General features: G+C 35.5%; 1 protein-coding gene and 1 long non-coding RNA gene across 9 annotated transcripts; one reads left to right on the top strand and one right to left on the bottom strand.

Moving 5' to 3' along the window:
• Nucleotides 1-585: 585 nt before the first annotated feature.
• LOC110006378 (uncharacterized) lies at nucleotides 586-1793 on the top strand. The gene is made up of 3 exons (XR_002279287.2): nucleotides 586-1134; nucleotides 1312-1454; nucleotides 1615-1793. It is a non-coding gene; the product is annotated as an uncharacterized LOC110006378 (long non-coding RNA).
• On the bottom strand, nucleotides 1512-6331 carry LOC148780400 (uncharacterized). 8 transcript variants are annotated; one of them, XM_088845928.1, is made up of 6 exons: nucleotides 6124-6263; nucleotides 4737-4870; nucleotides 4304-4415; nucleotides 3254-3298; nucleotides 2801-2900; nucleotides 1512-2439 (listed from the first exon to the last, which is right to left on the bottom strand). In XM_088845928.1, exons 2-6 carry the CDS (start codon nucleotides 4745-4747, stop codon nucleotides 2420-2422), a joined length of 288 nt encoding a protein of 95 aa, XP_088702054.1. In that variant the 5' UTR covers nucleotides 4748-4870; nucleotides 6124-6263; the 3' UTR covers nucleotides 1512-2419. The 8 variants fall into 8 exon arrangements, 5 of the variants coding, with proteins under 5 accessions (XP_088702054.1, XP_088702053.1, XP_088702052.1 ...); XM_088845927.1 differs by lacking the exon at nucleotides 4737-4870 and having other exon boundaries at nucleotides 1512-2467; nucleotides 6124-6331; XM_088845926.1 differs by lacking the exon at nucleotides 4737-4870 and having other exon boundaries at nucleotides 6124-6331.
• Between the last annotated feature and the right edge of the window lie 7537 nt (nucleotides 6332-13868).

Below are 13868 nucleotides of genomic sequence, written 5' to 3'. Positions count from 1 at the left end.
AGGCTCTTAATCAAAATCGGATCACTCACAAGATCACATATTTTATGATAGACCAAACCAACTACAAGATCAAAGAGGGTGATTTAAATTGAAAATATGAAAACACACCTTGACCGTCTACGACATCCTCAACCTCCAGCAGCCATTGCAACCTCTTGTGCACTTTGAAAACAGGCCTAAAGGATAGCATGATTAAATTTCCGAAACCAAGCTTCTAGGACCATAAATGCCTTCCAAAGCTCCCGCTCTAGGTTAGAATTGAGAGAAACATAACTACGGGGTCAATGTCACAAGAAAATTGACTTCTAGATGTCCACAAAAGAGGGCAATTTTGATTGTCAATTTGCAAAAGTTCAAAAGTTTAAACTAGGTTAAGATGTGATATCTTGGTTGCAAGAGGGAGATTTGGGGTTCAAACCACCTTATGCATGCAAGCCAACCTACTTAAAAAAGAGAAGATGAAGGCTCATTTCCTTGAGGATCAACATACAAATGAATTATGATGCTGTGAGATTGTCTCTCAAGGACAACAGATACTACATGTACAATCACTCCGCAATCAGACAAGTGTGCATTGCCTCGCAGCTAAAAAGCTGTTTGGGTTTTCTTTCAGGACTCATATCTTGGCTTTGCATATCCCCAAAAGGGCTCAAAATGAGGTTTGCTCATTCCAAAAGCAAAAAACAGATGGAATGAGCATTTCCCGATTTTTTCTTAAGCTTGATCTTGCGCATTAGGTCAAGTGCTGGCCGCTAACCTCCTCTCTATCTTCTCTTTTCTCTCTCTTTCCATTGTTGCAGTCCCAGTCAACCCTTCTCCTCTGCCTCAACAATCTCTCCTCACAAAGAAACCAAAGTACAATACCCTCTAAGATTCACAATAATTTTTGCTGCAGTTTGCAATCCATTGTTAAGTTATTTTCTTGCAGATAAGACCAACTATTCTTTAGGCTTGAAGCAATGGCATTAAGAAATCGCAGAGCGTTGGAGAGAGAACGAAGAAGGGGAAGCAGATACAAGTTCAATAAGAGGAAGAGAGAGAAAAGGATGAGGAACATAGGGTAGAGTGAAAAAAGGGGGACAAAAGGACAAGGAGGAAGAGAGAAAGAATAGAGCAGCTATTGGGGTTGGAGGAGTAAGAACCACTATCTCTATTACTCGTTCCATTAAAATTTTGTGCGCTATTTTTTTTAATGTATCGTGGTGCTATGCATTTTCCCACGTTGTTCTACAAACCTAGGAAAGCTTGGTTACATACTTATTGGGAACTTTATTTCTTTTCTACTAAACTTTTGTTGTTGGGTTTTTTTAGGAGGTTTGCAATCCTGCCACTATGAGGAAGCTCGTTCTCCTTTGTGGATCAAACCAATCACTGAAAGAGTCACACCATTGATAATAATGGGTTCCCTCTCCATTATTGTTATCTTGATCACTTCCTATTGATGTTTTCAAGAGGTTTGATTTTCAATTTTTCTTTGGATTTCCATCTTTTTTTCTCTCTATTGGTTTTCCTTTTTGGTACTTACTTTTAATAATTATGGTTTGGAGGTAGCTGATGCCTTTTTTTAAATGGATTTTAGGGTTCTAACTTTTTTCTTTCATTTGGGTTTTCCAGATATTTCTTTTTCGGGAGCTTCAAGGGCGGGCAGTATTTTTCTGGTTTGTATTGGGGGAGTGGACCTCCCAATTTGTATTTTTAGGTATACGTTGAAGTTTGTTGAATAAAGAAATGAAGCTGTAAATCTTGATATATTTTGTTGAACAAGAGAAATGAAGCTTTAAACCTTGAAATCTCATGTTGGTTTTAATGGTTTCCTGTGTTTGATCCCTGGTGAATGTAGTACTATATAACTATGAGCTTTCCTTGTCAAAAAAAATCATGTTACTGAACTTTCCATGGGTGCAGAATGGGCATTCCATATTATTTGTATTAATCTTTCTAACAATATTCCATTGCATATGATCTTTTTATTCTAGAAAATTGAGTCATCTGAAAAACATCTTTAGTTGATTTATCGGATGGATATATCAATTTATGTTCAAAGTTTTATGACAAAAGAGGGAGGGTGAGTAACAGTGATCTAGTTGTATAATAATTTGAATTGTCCATTTTGTTATTCATATTATGGTTTAATTATTTTCAAGAAATTGTCTTCACTGGATAGATATCAAGATCTAATCAACTACAGTTAACATGTTTATCATAAATCCAGCAAATCCAGGTTTTACAAATGCATAAACCAAACAAGGGATTTGCAATATCCTGGGTTGATCCAAAAACTATCCAAACAGCAATGCCCCCAAAACTCGTTTCTGCAAGTCCTAGAATCCAAACAACACATAAGAGATTTGCCACGTCCAAGGAGACTATATGTTCCTATGCTTTTTTTTTTTTGGCCAGACACACGATCCAGCCTCCTCTACATCTGTTTGCTGATAGCTGCAAATAAATCAGACCACACTTTCATCTGCTCATCAAACCGAAATTGGAATGGCATAAGGATTGGAACAGTGATCAAAATATATCTATATGTCAATACACTGCCAACCAGTAATACATTTATTTAGTTTTCAATTGCTAATATTGTTCTATTTCATGATTATGATCAATGATGTGCACCAAAAATTAAGGTGTTTTTCTCCACAAAGGCTGATTCTTGATTTCAGTCATGTTCAAAAGCATTATAACAGTTATTCCTGAAATGACACACCATTTTCTAGACAACACTAGACAGGACTTAATTTCAATATAGTGAAAGTTTATGCAATTGAAAAGACGATCAATGGGTGATAATAATTACCTAGAGTACAAGCAAGAGCCATGCCAACCATGCCTCCTCCGACAATGGCAACATCGTACTGCTCAATATTATTTGCTTCAACAGGCTTATCTCCACCCTCCTAGAAAGTTCTTACAGCAAGCCCATCCGTTTCAAGAAAACCATATTAATTGTCATTAAAGACCCAACATTTAAAAGAGATTTTAAAAGAATTTCATAAACAATACATACACACATACACGAATAGAAAGCTTCACAATGATCTTCGACCCAAAGTTAACCGAAATGAAAGGTTCTCTAACTTGTGAAAACAATTCATATTTTCAAAGAAACAATGAGATGAATAGAAGAAAGCTAGGCTTTCTATGTAGCCACACCAAATCAAGGGCAACACAAGTACCAGAAAAGTTTTGAAGGTGTGAACTTTCAATAATCTACCATAAGCAATATGCAAGCCAATGATTAGGAACTCACCTTGGCCAAGGGACTCAGCAGAGACTGAGTGGACTCAACCAAGTCCTATACACAGCCAAAAGCCTAGATAAATTCAAAAAATATAAAATTTTGAAAAATAAATTGAATCTGCTAGAAGTTAAATAAAACCAAAAACAACATTCAAATTTTCCAATAAGCTTTAAAAAGTATATAAAATGGATTTTAAAAGAATTTGACTTATAATTGGGGATATTTTAAAAAAGTAAAAAGTTTATATAGAGCCTAGGCTCTAAACAATCAAATTAGAGCCTACCTCAGAAATTTCACTAGAGGAGGTTGTTTTGATGCCTAAATGTCCTCAAATTGATCATCTCGACATCAAGATGCATGGACATGAGAAAAAAATGGATTTCAAGTTTTGAAAATAGTGCATCTTGTAATGCATTTTTGGACCGTCAATTTTCAAGATTTTCAAATTTTCATAGATCTACTCGATCTACACTATTTTTTAAACTTTAAGTTTTATAATTAAAGATGAAAATATATTTTAAAGCTATCACAAATATTTCCAATATTGGAACCACATTTCTCGATACTATTTGAAAGTGGGCTCTAATTTGATTGTTTAGAGCCTCAGCTCTATACAAACCGCATCCTTTTAAAAAATGCTCCAAAACAAAAAAAATGTAAAAATGCGGATCATGCCAAAAAAATCACCGATCTTTGCCAAAAACATCCAAAATTATACATAAAAAAATTATAGAATGATCTCGAAACATTGATGCCAACGATACAATTTTCAAGTGGACTAATAGATAGTTGTCAAACATAGGAACTTGACTGTGAAAATCCCTTCTCATCCTTATAGTTTTATAACTTTCCAGGGTTCCAGAACTATCTTCCGAAGTAAATATGAATTACAGTTATTAATAAAAAAAATATCTTCAAGGTATAAAACAACATATAATTTATATTTGTAACTATTTCTCCGTTAAATTTACAAATACTTGACAAGATAACAAACAGAAATGTCGAGAACGAACAGCCAAAATAAAAGCAATTAAAGGTAATAAATGTAAAAGGATGTACATGAACATTTTCAGCTTGATGATTCAAACTAGCTTTGGCAGCATCACTTGCATAACTCCTCTTCGATAAATTGCATGTACGAAAACCGGATGCACGATTCCAGGCATGCATCCTGATTTATATAAAATTAAGACAAATCATAACTCATTCAGAGAACCTCCTTGTTCAAATTCATTAAACCCCTCCATGACTGCTACCATATTATGTTTTATCGATCATAACCTCTCACAAAAATGCAAAAGCTACCACAATAGATGCATTCATAGAACAGTGGAGTTTAGATACCAATCAGTACCTAATTGAGAAACAATTCGTAATGACTGAGAGTAACAAACTTGTCATTAAGACAACATAACGAAGGCCGAAGATCATGGATTATGAGATGGGGCAAAATATTAACTAGAAAACGAGGTGTGAGAAAATGTAAGCTCACCTGCCAATCATTCTGTGAGAAAGTGAAAATTGGTAGCCTAAATTGGTAGCCTGCAAGTTAGGAACCCTATTTGATAAACTGTTGTGCTGCTACTTTCTCTTGTTTGGTAATGCTGACGTTGGGAAAGCACGAAACTGCTTTTTTTAACCGTTTAATCACATAAATATCCACATTTACCACAAAAAATCAATCACATAAACATCCACATTAACCACCAAAAATCAATCACATAGACATCCACATTAGCCACCAAAAATCAATCACATAGACATCCATATTAACCACCAAAAATCAATCACATAGTCACATTAATCACCAAAAATCAATCACATGTACATCCACATTAACCACCAAAAATCAATCACATAGTCACATTAATCACCAAAAATCAATCACATGTACATCCACATTAACCACCATCCACATAAAAAGAAGGAAAAGTTATAGTCATCCATATAATCAACCAAAGTTCAGAGGAAAATATAAACCAACCATCTTCCACATAAAAGTTATGAAATACATTTTAAAGTTCCCGCCCTGATATGACAGGGAATCAAGAGCAGTGTTGTCAATTGGTAATTTCTTCCAACATCATCGGAACTCATTCCTATATGGTCAGCAAGAATTAAAAATATTAAATACTCAAATATCACCATCCATTCAATAAACATACCAATATCCATCCACTGAACATAGTAACATCCATTCTTAGTACACTGCAGACATTAACTTACCAAAACCCATTCACGATAAAGCTAATCTATGATCAAGTAGACGCAAGATAAGTTCAGGTTTCTACTGAACCACTAGCAAGAAAAAGAAAGACGATCCATACAGTGTGTTCCACAAAAGCCATGTTAGACCATTAGATGTGAAATCGAGTGGTTGGAAATGTGTCACAATCAACCATTAGATGTGAAATCGAGTGGTCGGGTGTTATTGATTGGGGATAGAGTTCAAAATAAAATTTCTCAAATGTTGTAAAACATTTCAATATGTTGAATTGCATGTCCAATTGCTAAGAGTACTTGTTACTCCCTTGTACCAAAAGTGAACCTTCTTATAGTACACAATCCCCAAATATAAGAGCCTATGTTAGAGGAGCCTTCCCAGGTTTTTTCGAGAAAGGGTCCAAGATCCACCAAGGATGCAACCTGATTTTGAGAACAAACTTCCAGATGACAATCCGTATGAAGATATTAAATTTTTAAAAAATGGAGAGAGAATCCATATGCAGTCTTATAACGGCAACAAATCCTAAGCAAGAGAGAATCCAAATGCAGTCTTCAAACTACAACAAATACTAACATATTACACAAACTATATCACTCATGTATGATGCAGATGGTACAATGGTGTGGAAGGAAACCAGAGATGGAAGACGCACGTTCGGGATGGAAACAACTGCAGCATTAGCCCTTGCCAATAAATGAGCAGCTTTCGTTCAAATAAATGTTGATGATTGAGTTCTTCGGTTCCTTTAAAAGAATCAAGAATGTGGTGCCATTGTTGTTGTTTTTGTTTTTGTTAAATTCAGTTAGTTAGATGTGGATTCAAATTGGTTTAGGGTGTTGGTTAACAAAAGGAATTCAAATGGGAGTGCTTGAAAAGGGTTCCATTTAGAGGTGGGCCCTGACCAAACATGCATATTATTCGTGGTATATTATAGGGGACAAGCTTTCAATGGTTCCTACACCATAAAATTTATAATACTTCCCCTTATCCAACCGTCCATTTTGAATGGAGGACTAAGATTGCCCCAATGACAATATCAAATTTCTATACTATTTTATTTTTAAATTTTTTCTATAAACTATTTTGACACAAATTTTGGACATCCAATCCTCTATTAAACTCGCACTAACGAAAAAAATTTAAAAAATATTTTCAATAGAATAAAATGACCAAAATACCAGTGAAAGTTTCAAGGGGTATTTTGGTTATTATATTTTATCGACAAAATATTTTAATATTTTTTATAAGTGCGCCTCAATGAGAAGATGGCACGTACCAAATTCATATTCATACATTTTTTATAAAAAAATAAAAATAAAATAATTTCATATGTCAGATCTAAGATCAAACGGTGAGTGGCTCTCTTGATCAAAATTGGACGGCTGGATGGTAGGGAAAGCATAGATCTTCTATGATGTAGGGGAAGTATAGTAACCTTTCCCTATTATAGGATCCCATCAAAAATAAACTCATGATAATGAAGAAGGCAAATCTTATTTGCTTTTAAACTTTTTTTTTTAGAAGAAATGGATTTATTAAGGGAAATTATAATTATCGCAAATATACCTTAATTAAAGTTTAATTAGAAAAAAACCCCAAACTTTTGTTTATCTCCACCCTTTTTCCTCATTTTTGGTTTTTTTTACCAAAATGACATTGACGGTAGTCGCATTACCGTAATAGTTAGTGATTCATTAGTTTTCTCTTATTCATTTAGTCTCTTTTTTGAAAAGATGTAAACTTGTTACTATTCACTTACTTTCCTTTGATACGATGTAAAGTAGGATTTGATTGAAAAAAGTACCTATGTGATCTTTTATCGGGGAATACATTTTTTTTTTTTTCTTCACCCCTTTCTTTTGGCAAAAGATCACTTACATGTGGTCTCTATTATAATAAGATAAATTTCAAAATAAAATCAACATAACAATAAAACCAAGATCTTAACAACTTGATGTCATTGAAATAACTATGCACTATGCTTGAGAATAAAATAGAAGATTGCAATAAACAAAAGGAAGAGTGTTGGAGATTACCTCAACTGGGCTTATTACACCCCACACCAAGTCGCCACATGGCACGGGATCAACGGTTTAGCTTCAATCTCGAACCGGGAAAGCAAATTTTGGCCAAGCCACACCAATGAAATATGAACCCCTTTGATCACAAATTCAAACCCTAGGTGAATTTTTTTAGCGACCTAGTTTGAGAGAGATGGATTCTCTTTTTGTTAAATCCTAAAACCCTTAGCCATAAAACCATATTTGAGAGATAGGAGAGAAGAACTCCATAACCTAAACCCTTAGGTTCATTCACAATGTGGGAGAGAGAGATCAAACATGAGAGAGATAAACTTTCTTAAGAAAGTGAGATTGAAAGATAAGGTGTAGAGATTTTGGGTAAAGACAATCCATTTTTTATAGGCTTGAACAAGATTAGGGTTTCTTAAGGTTTTCTTTGACTTTCATCTTCTTGTGAGATTGAACATAGACTGTCGATCAATGGTGACTTGTGGGGTAAGAGATATGGGCCATTCATTTCATAAATGGGCCATCAACATTATGGAAGGTGCATGAACCATTATTCCCCTTTTCTAAACCATTTTCCTATCAATAGAAATTAGATAAATTAAATATAATCAAACTATTGTGCATACCATAAAATAACACAAGTCTACTCAATATTTTCACAACATCTTTCAAATATATATCAAGTCAATATCTTTCAACCATATGGCCACATGTCATATCACCAAATAATAGGAAAGAGAATAAGGGTGGGGCGGGCCACCCAAGGGAGGCACTGATAGGCCCCACCTTCTAAAAATATGGCAGGCCCATATGCATAATGGGCCCCTATAATATTTTTATATATTTAAAATTAATAAAAGGATTTTAGAACATTATTTGAATATTTAAACAATTGTAAAGTCAATATCTTTACTTTTATAAATCCAAAAATTTAAAATAAAAAATCCAAGGGTTCATACAAATTCAAATAATAATATTAAAATAATTTCCATCATAAAACAAACACAATTAAATTAATTTAATGGGAAAATGATTCATATGGTTTAGGAATCAACAATCATGGGGCACTCCACCTTCAACTGTGGACTACAGACCACACTTGCTTTATCAGACCGACCCAATATTTTTCATGACCCACAATCCAAGCAATGGCTCATTAGCGGGTCACTAAAGTCCAACTGATGAGCCAAAGGATTACAATCACAGTTTGTGGATTGCAGGTCCTCCCCTAGAGACGAGTCAAGGTCACCTAGACCTGATGCGACCATAGCTCCTATGGTGCATAGGGATATCTCTCGTACATGCATACGTTTCACCCTAAAAGGTGGATTTCTAGCTTTCCTGAACGATCTATCGATATGCATGCTGTGTGATAGTACATAGATGAGGTTTTGGCCCATGTCTCTGTAGGCCACCATCACACACAAGGGTCACACAATCCCTGGGCTCACTCATCCGGCCATGTTCTCCGACCTCATCAAGGGCTAACCCATAAACCCTCATCGGTTTGTTCTTCATGCCCAGGTAACATGTGTTTTTCCCAATGGACTGGCCTAGATCATTAAGCATAGATCGGTATCAGCAAATCATCGTTTGCTTAGTATGGTCCACGAGGGACCACACTCCCACTGAATTCATGTTCCACTATATCATTTCAGTTTACAGGCACTTATAAGGCTTTTAAAGGCAACATGAACCCAACATTGATATATCTTATTTTTTAATTGATTTGATGTAAATGAGGAATAAAGGTTCCCTCCTAAGGCATATAAATTATACCATTTGCATTCTAATTAAGCAATTGAGTTGTGAAAACAAAAGTATCTCTTAAGTAAGATTATTTTCTTTGTGCGTTAATCCGGGAGTCCCGATTATCTTTAGTCTTGTTCCTAAAGGGAGTGAGTCCATTGCGGCGAGATACTGCTCAAGGTGGCTATTGGGGTAGATTGCATTACACCCGGTAGCTCTGTAAGTCTAAGTAAGTATGCCAGACATCATAGGATTCTTTCTCATCTCTTATTCCTAGGCTCTAAAGAGCCCTAGGCCATTTCTAGGCTTTCAGGTTGTTTTCTAATCGGGTTGTTTGCAGAGTCTCTTAGACATGCTATGTAAAAGTGTGGTGAGAATTTGATATAAATTTCTTTAATAGGGTTTAATCCAATTTACATCTCCTTATAATTCAAATTTTAGTCATAGCTCAATGTACAGTTCAATGCTTCTATGAGACTTTTCTAGCCAAGGAGAAAGATCATTATTATGAATATGAGCAAACAAATATGTTATTCAAGCTAGAGCCTCATGATGTTATAGTAAAGAATTAGCATGATACTTAGTTCCCAATTTATCATTGAATAATATTAACTGTGCACTACTATAATGTTGTGTGAATAGTGTGCGTTAGTAGTATTCAATGAATAGTATTTATGAACAGTATCATGTAAATAGTATTTGTGAATAGCATCATGCGATATTATATTAATAGTCCATGCACATTTACAATGAATAATATGATTCTTCAAATATAGTCCAAGGGACACTATATTTTTTTCACAACTTTTGCAACACATTAGCTATGTTATTGTAGCATTAAATAGCTTTCAAAAAATAAATGCACAGTGAATGCATTAAATGCTAATTTGACTCTTAGAGTGATGAATAATGAAAAGTAATGAATAGTAAAAAAGTGATGAATATTAGTATTGAATAGTGATGAACAATAATTATGTAATAACAAAACAACTCAGGAACCAAAGCTATTGTTATTTAAAAAGACAAATAGAGAAACTAACATACTTGAGCAGAGTGTTTAGTTATATATCTTTTATTGACAAATGTTAATAATTCTTATTAATGCTCTTGGAATGTAATTACATTATTAGAGATAACAAGAGAAGATAAAGAGGCTCCCCATTTGGCTAGACAGTCTGCCACCTAGTTTGCTTCTCGATAAACATGTGGGAATAAAACCGAAATGATAAAAGATACGTCCGTGATTTATAGCCAAAGAGATCTCAGTTTCTATTGAATGAGTTGTTCCTTATTACACCACTTGACCACATTAAGAGAATCCCCCTCTATCCAGCATGAAAGGCCATAGTTTATCTCTGTAAAAATCTTCAATCCTTGATAAAGCGCAAACAATTCAGCAAAGTTTGTCGTTGCATGCCCTACCAACCCAACATACAAAAAGAGAGTATTACCATCACAGTCCCTCAAAATGCCACTAATACCAGCTAACCTTGGATTACCAAAAGAACTTCCATCAAATTTGAGCTTCAAAGTAACCATAGGAGATGCTATCCACAAACTTTTAGATCTAGACCTCATGGTACCCAACTAAAAAACATTGTTGAGGTTGGCAAAAACATCAATTTTGGTCGTACCCCATCCCACCTTAGAAACAGAAAGCCATGCTTAGATTAAACATTTAAATGAGTGAATCAAACCATCCAAAGGTAGAGAGACTCCTTTGAACCATCTTCTATTCCTCTTTTTCCAAACCTCCCTAGATTACCAAAAGAGCTTCCATCAAATTTGAGCTTCAAAGTACCCATAGAAGGTGCTATTCACAAACTTTTAGGTCTAGACCTCATGGTACCCAACTGAAAAACATTGTTGAGGTTGGCAAAAAGATCAATCTTGGTCGTACCCCATCCCACCTTAGAAATAGAAAGCCACGACTAGATTGAACATTTCAATGAGTGAATCAAACTATCCAAAGGTAGAGAGACTCCTTTGAACCATCTTCTATTCCTCTCTTTCCAAACCTCCCAAAGAATAACCCATTTGGCGATTTTCCATAAAGACTTACTATTCTCCAGCAGGTGAGGTAAAGAGAGTTGAGTAACAATACTCTCCGTCGTCAAAGGCAGAGCCAAACTATTATTGATCACTACAACCAACCAGTACCAAATTTGGACTGTAAAAGGGCAGTGTATGAAAAGATGTGCATCAGATTCACCATCAGCTTTACAAAGTAAACAAACATTTGGTAGAATCTTAACCCTTTTAATCAGGTTGTCAATAGTTAGGACATTGTTCATTGCAGCCAACCAAATAAAGACTTGCACTTTATGGGGTATAGGCCATGTCCAGATTTGTGCCATTTGAGGGTGAGACAATCTCCATCAATCGTGAATAAGAAAATTGTAGCAAGAATTGATTGTGAACAAACTATCACTCTCAATCTCCCATACCATTTGGTCCTCCGCCTCTGCAGAAATATAAATTATTTAAAGTAATTCCATTAACACACACCATTGGGCAAAGAGTGCATCATTTAGTCTTGCATAGGGCAATAGAATATTCCATGAAATGGAATCACCTCTTCTCACAATCACCTCGCAGACCTTGATATTTGGCCTTGAATGAATATGAAATAGTTTCAGGAAAAGAGACTTAATAGGATACTCCCCCACCCACTTATGATGCCAAATATTTGGTTGCCACACCCTACAGACCATCTAAAGTAACCAGCAATCAGAGGTCTGCATAATACAATATTCCTCCACATATGGGAGGTAGCTCCTCTTCTACCAACCCCAAGCCAAACTCCCGACCTACCCAACCTTTATTTAACCAAAAGGACTTGAAACTACAACTGCTCTTTCAAATAGAGGCTCCTTCACCACCATTTATACATAAGAGCTTGATTAATTAATCTAATACTTCTAATGCCCAGTCACCCTTCCTTCTTGGATGTACACACTCTCTCCCATCTAAGCAAATGGAATTGTCTTTGCTCGCTAGTGGATCCCCAAAGGAAGTCCCTCATCTTCTCCTCGATCTTATTAGCGACCGAGGCAAGCATATTAATCAAGGACATCTAATAGATCAGAAGATTTGCCAAACAAGGTCTTAAGAGCGTCACCATTCCACTAAGAGATAAGTATTTAGGTTTCCATAGATCCAACTTACATTGAACTCTTTCAAGCACTCTATCCCATATTGTTAAAGGAAGTCTAGAATCGGAAATTGGTAAGCATAGATAGACAAGAGGAAAGGAGCCGACATTACAGCCCATCATTGTAGCCAGAGAATCAGTCACAGACTCAGGGCAATTGATGCCCACCAAGGAGGATTTATGAAAGTTCACTTTAAAGCCAATAATAACTTCACATATTTCAAGGAATAACGCAATGTTCTTAATATGTAAGTGGTCCGCATCACAGAAAATAAGAGTATCATCAACATATTGCATATGAGAAATCACTATATCTAAATTAGCAATCGAGAACCCCAAGAAATGCCCCACTCTCTCCACATTGTTAGCATTAAGCTAAAATATTCAACATAAATAGTGAATAGGAAGGGAGATAGTGGATCCCCTTGGCGAAGACCTCTAGAAGCTTGAAAAAAACCAATTGGGCTACCTTTGAATAGTATCGATAAATGGGCAGAAGAAAGACATCCAACCATCCAACTCCTCCATTTGTCACCAAACCCCATACATTTCAAGATTTATAGCAGTATCCCTCACTCAACTCTATCATAAGCTATCTCCATATCTAATTTAAGCAAGATACCATGATTATTGTTTTGAACTCTCGAGTGGATATATTATTGTACGATCAAAAAACTATATGTAATCTGACAGTCTTTAATAAAGGCAGATTGAGTATTAGAGATAAGGTAAGGTCAAATACTTTTCAAATGCTCTGCCAACATATATCTTATTCGTACTAATCTCCTGTACACTCCTTTTATCAATTGGACTTGTACAAACTTTACAAAACACATAATTTTCACAGAGATAGTAGGGACATGAAACGGTAGAGATAAGGGATAGGGACATGAAAAGGTAGAGATAAGGGAAAAAGAATGAGTGAAGAATGAGGAGCAAGAATAAGAGAGGAGTGAGAGAGTTATAGAGAGAGACTCAAAAGAATACAGAGGGACTTCGATACTTCTAAAGTCTGATTTCTTCTTTTTTTATAGATGCTTCAGGCTTCCAGAGCCTTTACTAGGCCTTCTCTTCTTGATGAGAGGATCATATTTATCATCTTCAATAGGTGGCACCAGCCAAGTGCCTTCGGGTGGCAGATGGCATTGAACATTGAACTGGTGGCTTTGGGTGGCTTCTAACATTTGTTATCTAAAATAGATGGTGGCAAATGTCAAATGTCAGTACCTCATGTTGACTCATGCTTATGTAAGTGTGCAAAGTGCTTAATGCTGGGTCTTGTTTAGGGAAGTGTGAAGAGTGCCTAATGTTGACGTCTGTTTACACAGGTTTGGGCCACTGCCTACTTTTAATTTTTTTTTAAAGAATTCAAAACTTTTTAAAAAAATAAAAAAAATGACAAGCAACTCGAAACCGGTTCAGAGGGAGACATAGTTGTATTCCGATACATTGAGGGATCCGAAT

This window comes from Amborella trichopoda, chromosome 9 (genome assembly GCF_054954075.1).
Source record: "Amborella trichopoda isolate Santa Cruz 75 chromosome 9, AtrichopodaSantaCruz75HAP2 v2.0, whole genome shotgun sequence".
Taxonomy (NCBI): domain Eukaryota; kingdom Viridiplantae; phylum Streptophyta; class Magnoliopsida; order Amborellales; family Amborellaceae; genus Amborella; species Amborella trichopoda.
This window is presented reverse-complemented; position numbering and strand designations above follow the sequence as displayed.

Excerpts from the sequence above, each read along its gene's own strand:
- LOC148780400 (XM_088845926.1), bottom strand. The coding sequence starts at position 6,149 with ATGCTGCAGTTGTTTCCATCCCGAAC. Across the intron at positions 4,416-6,123 it reads CAGTTGTTTCCATCCCGAAC|GATGCATGCCTGGAATCGTG; the intron begins GTGCGTCTTCCA and ends TATATAAATCAG. Across the intron at positions 3,299-4,303 it reads ATCAAGCTGAAAATGTTCAT|GACTTGGTTGAGTCCACTCA; the intron begins GTACATCCTTTT and ends GGCTGTGTATAG.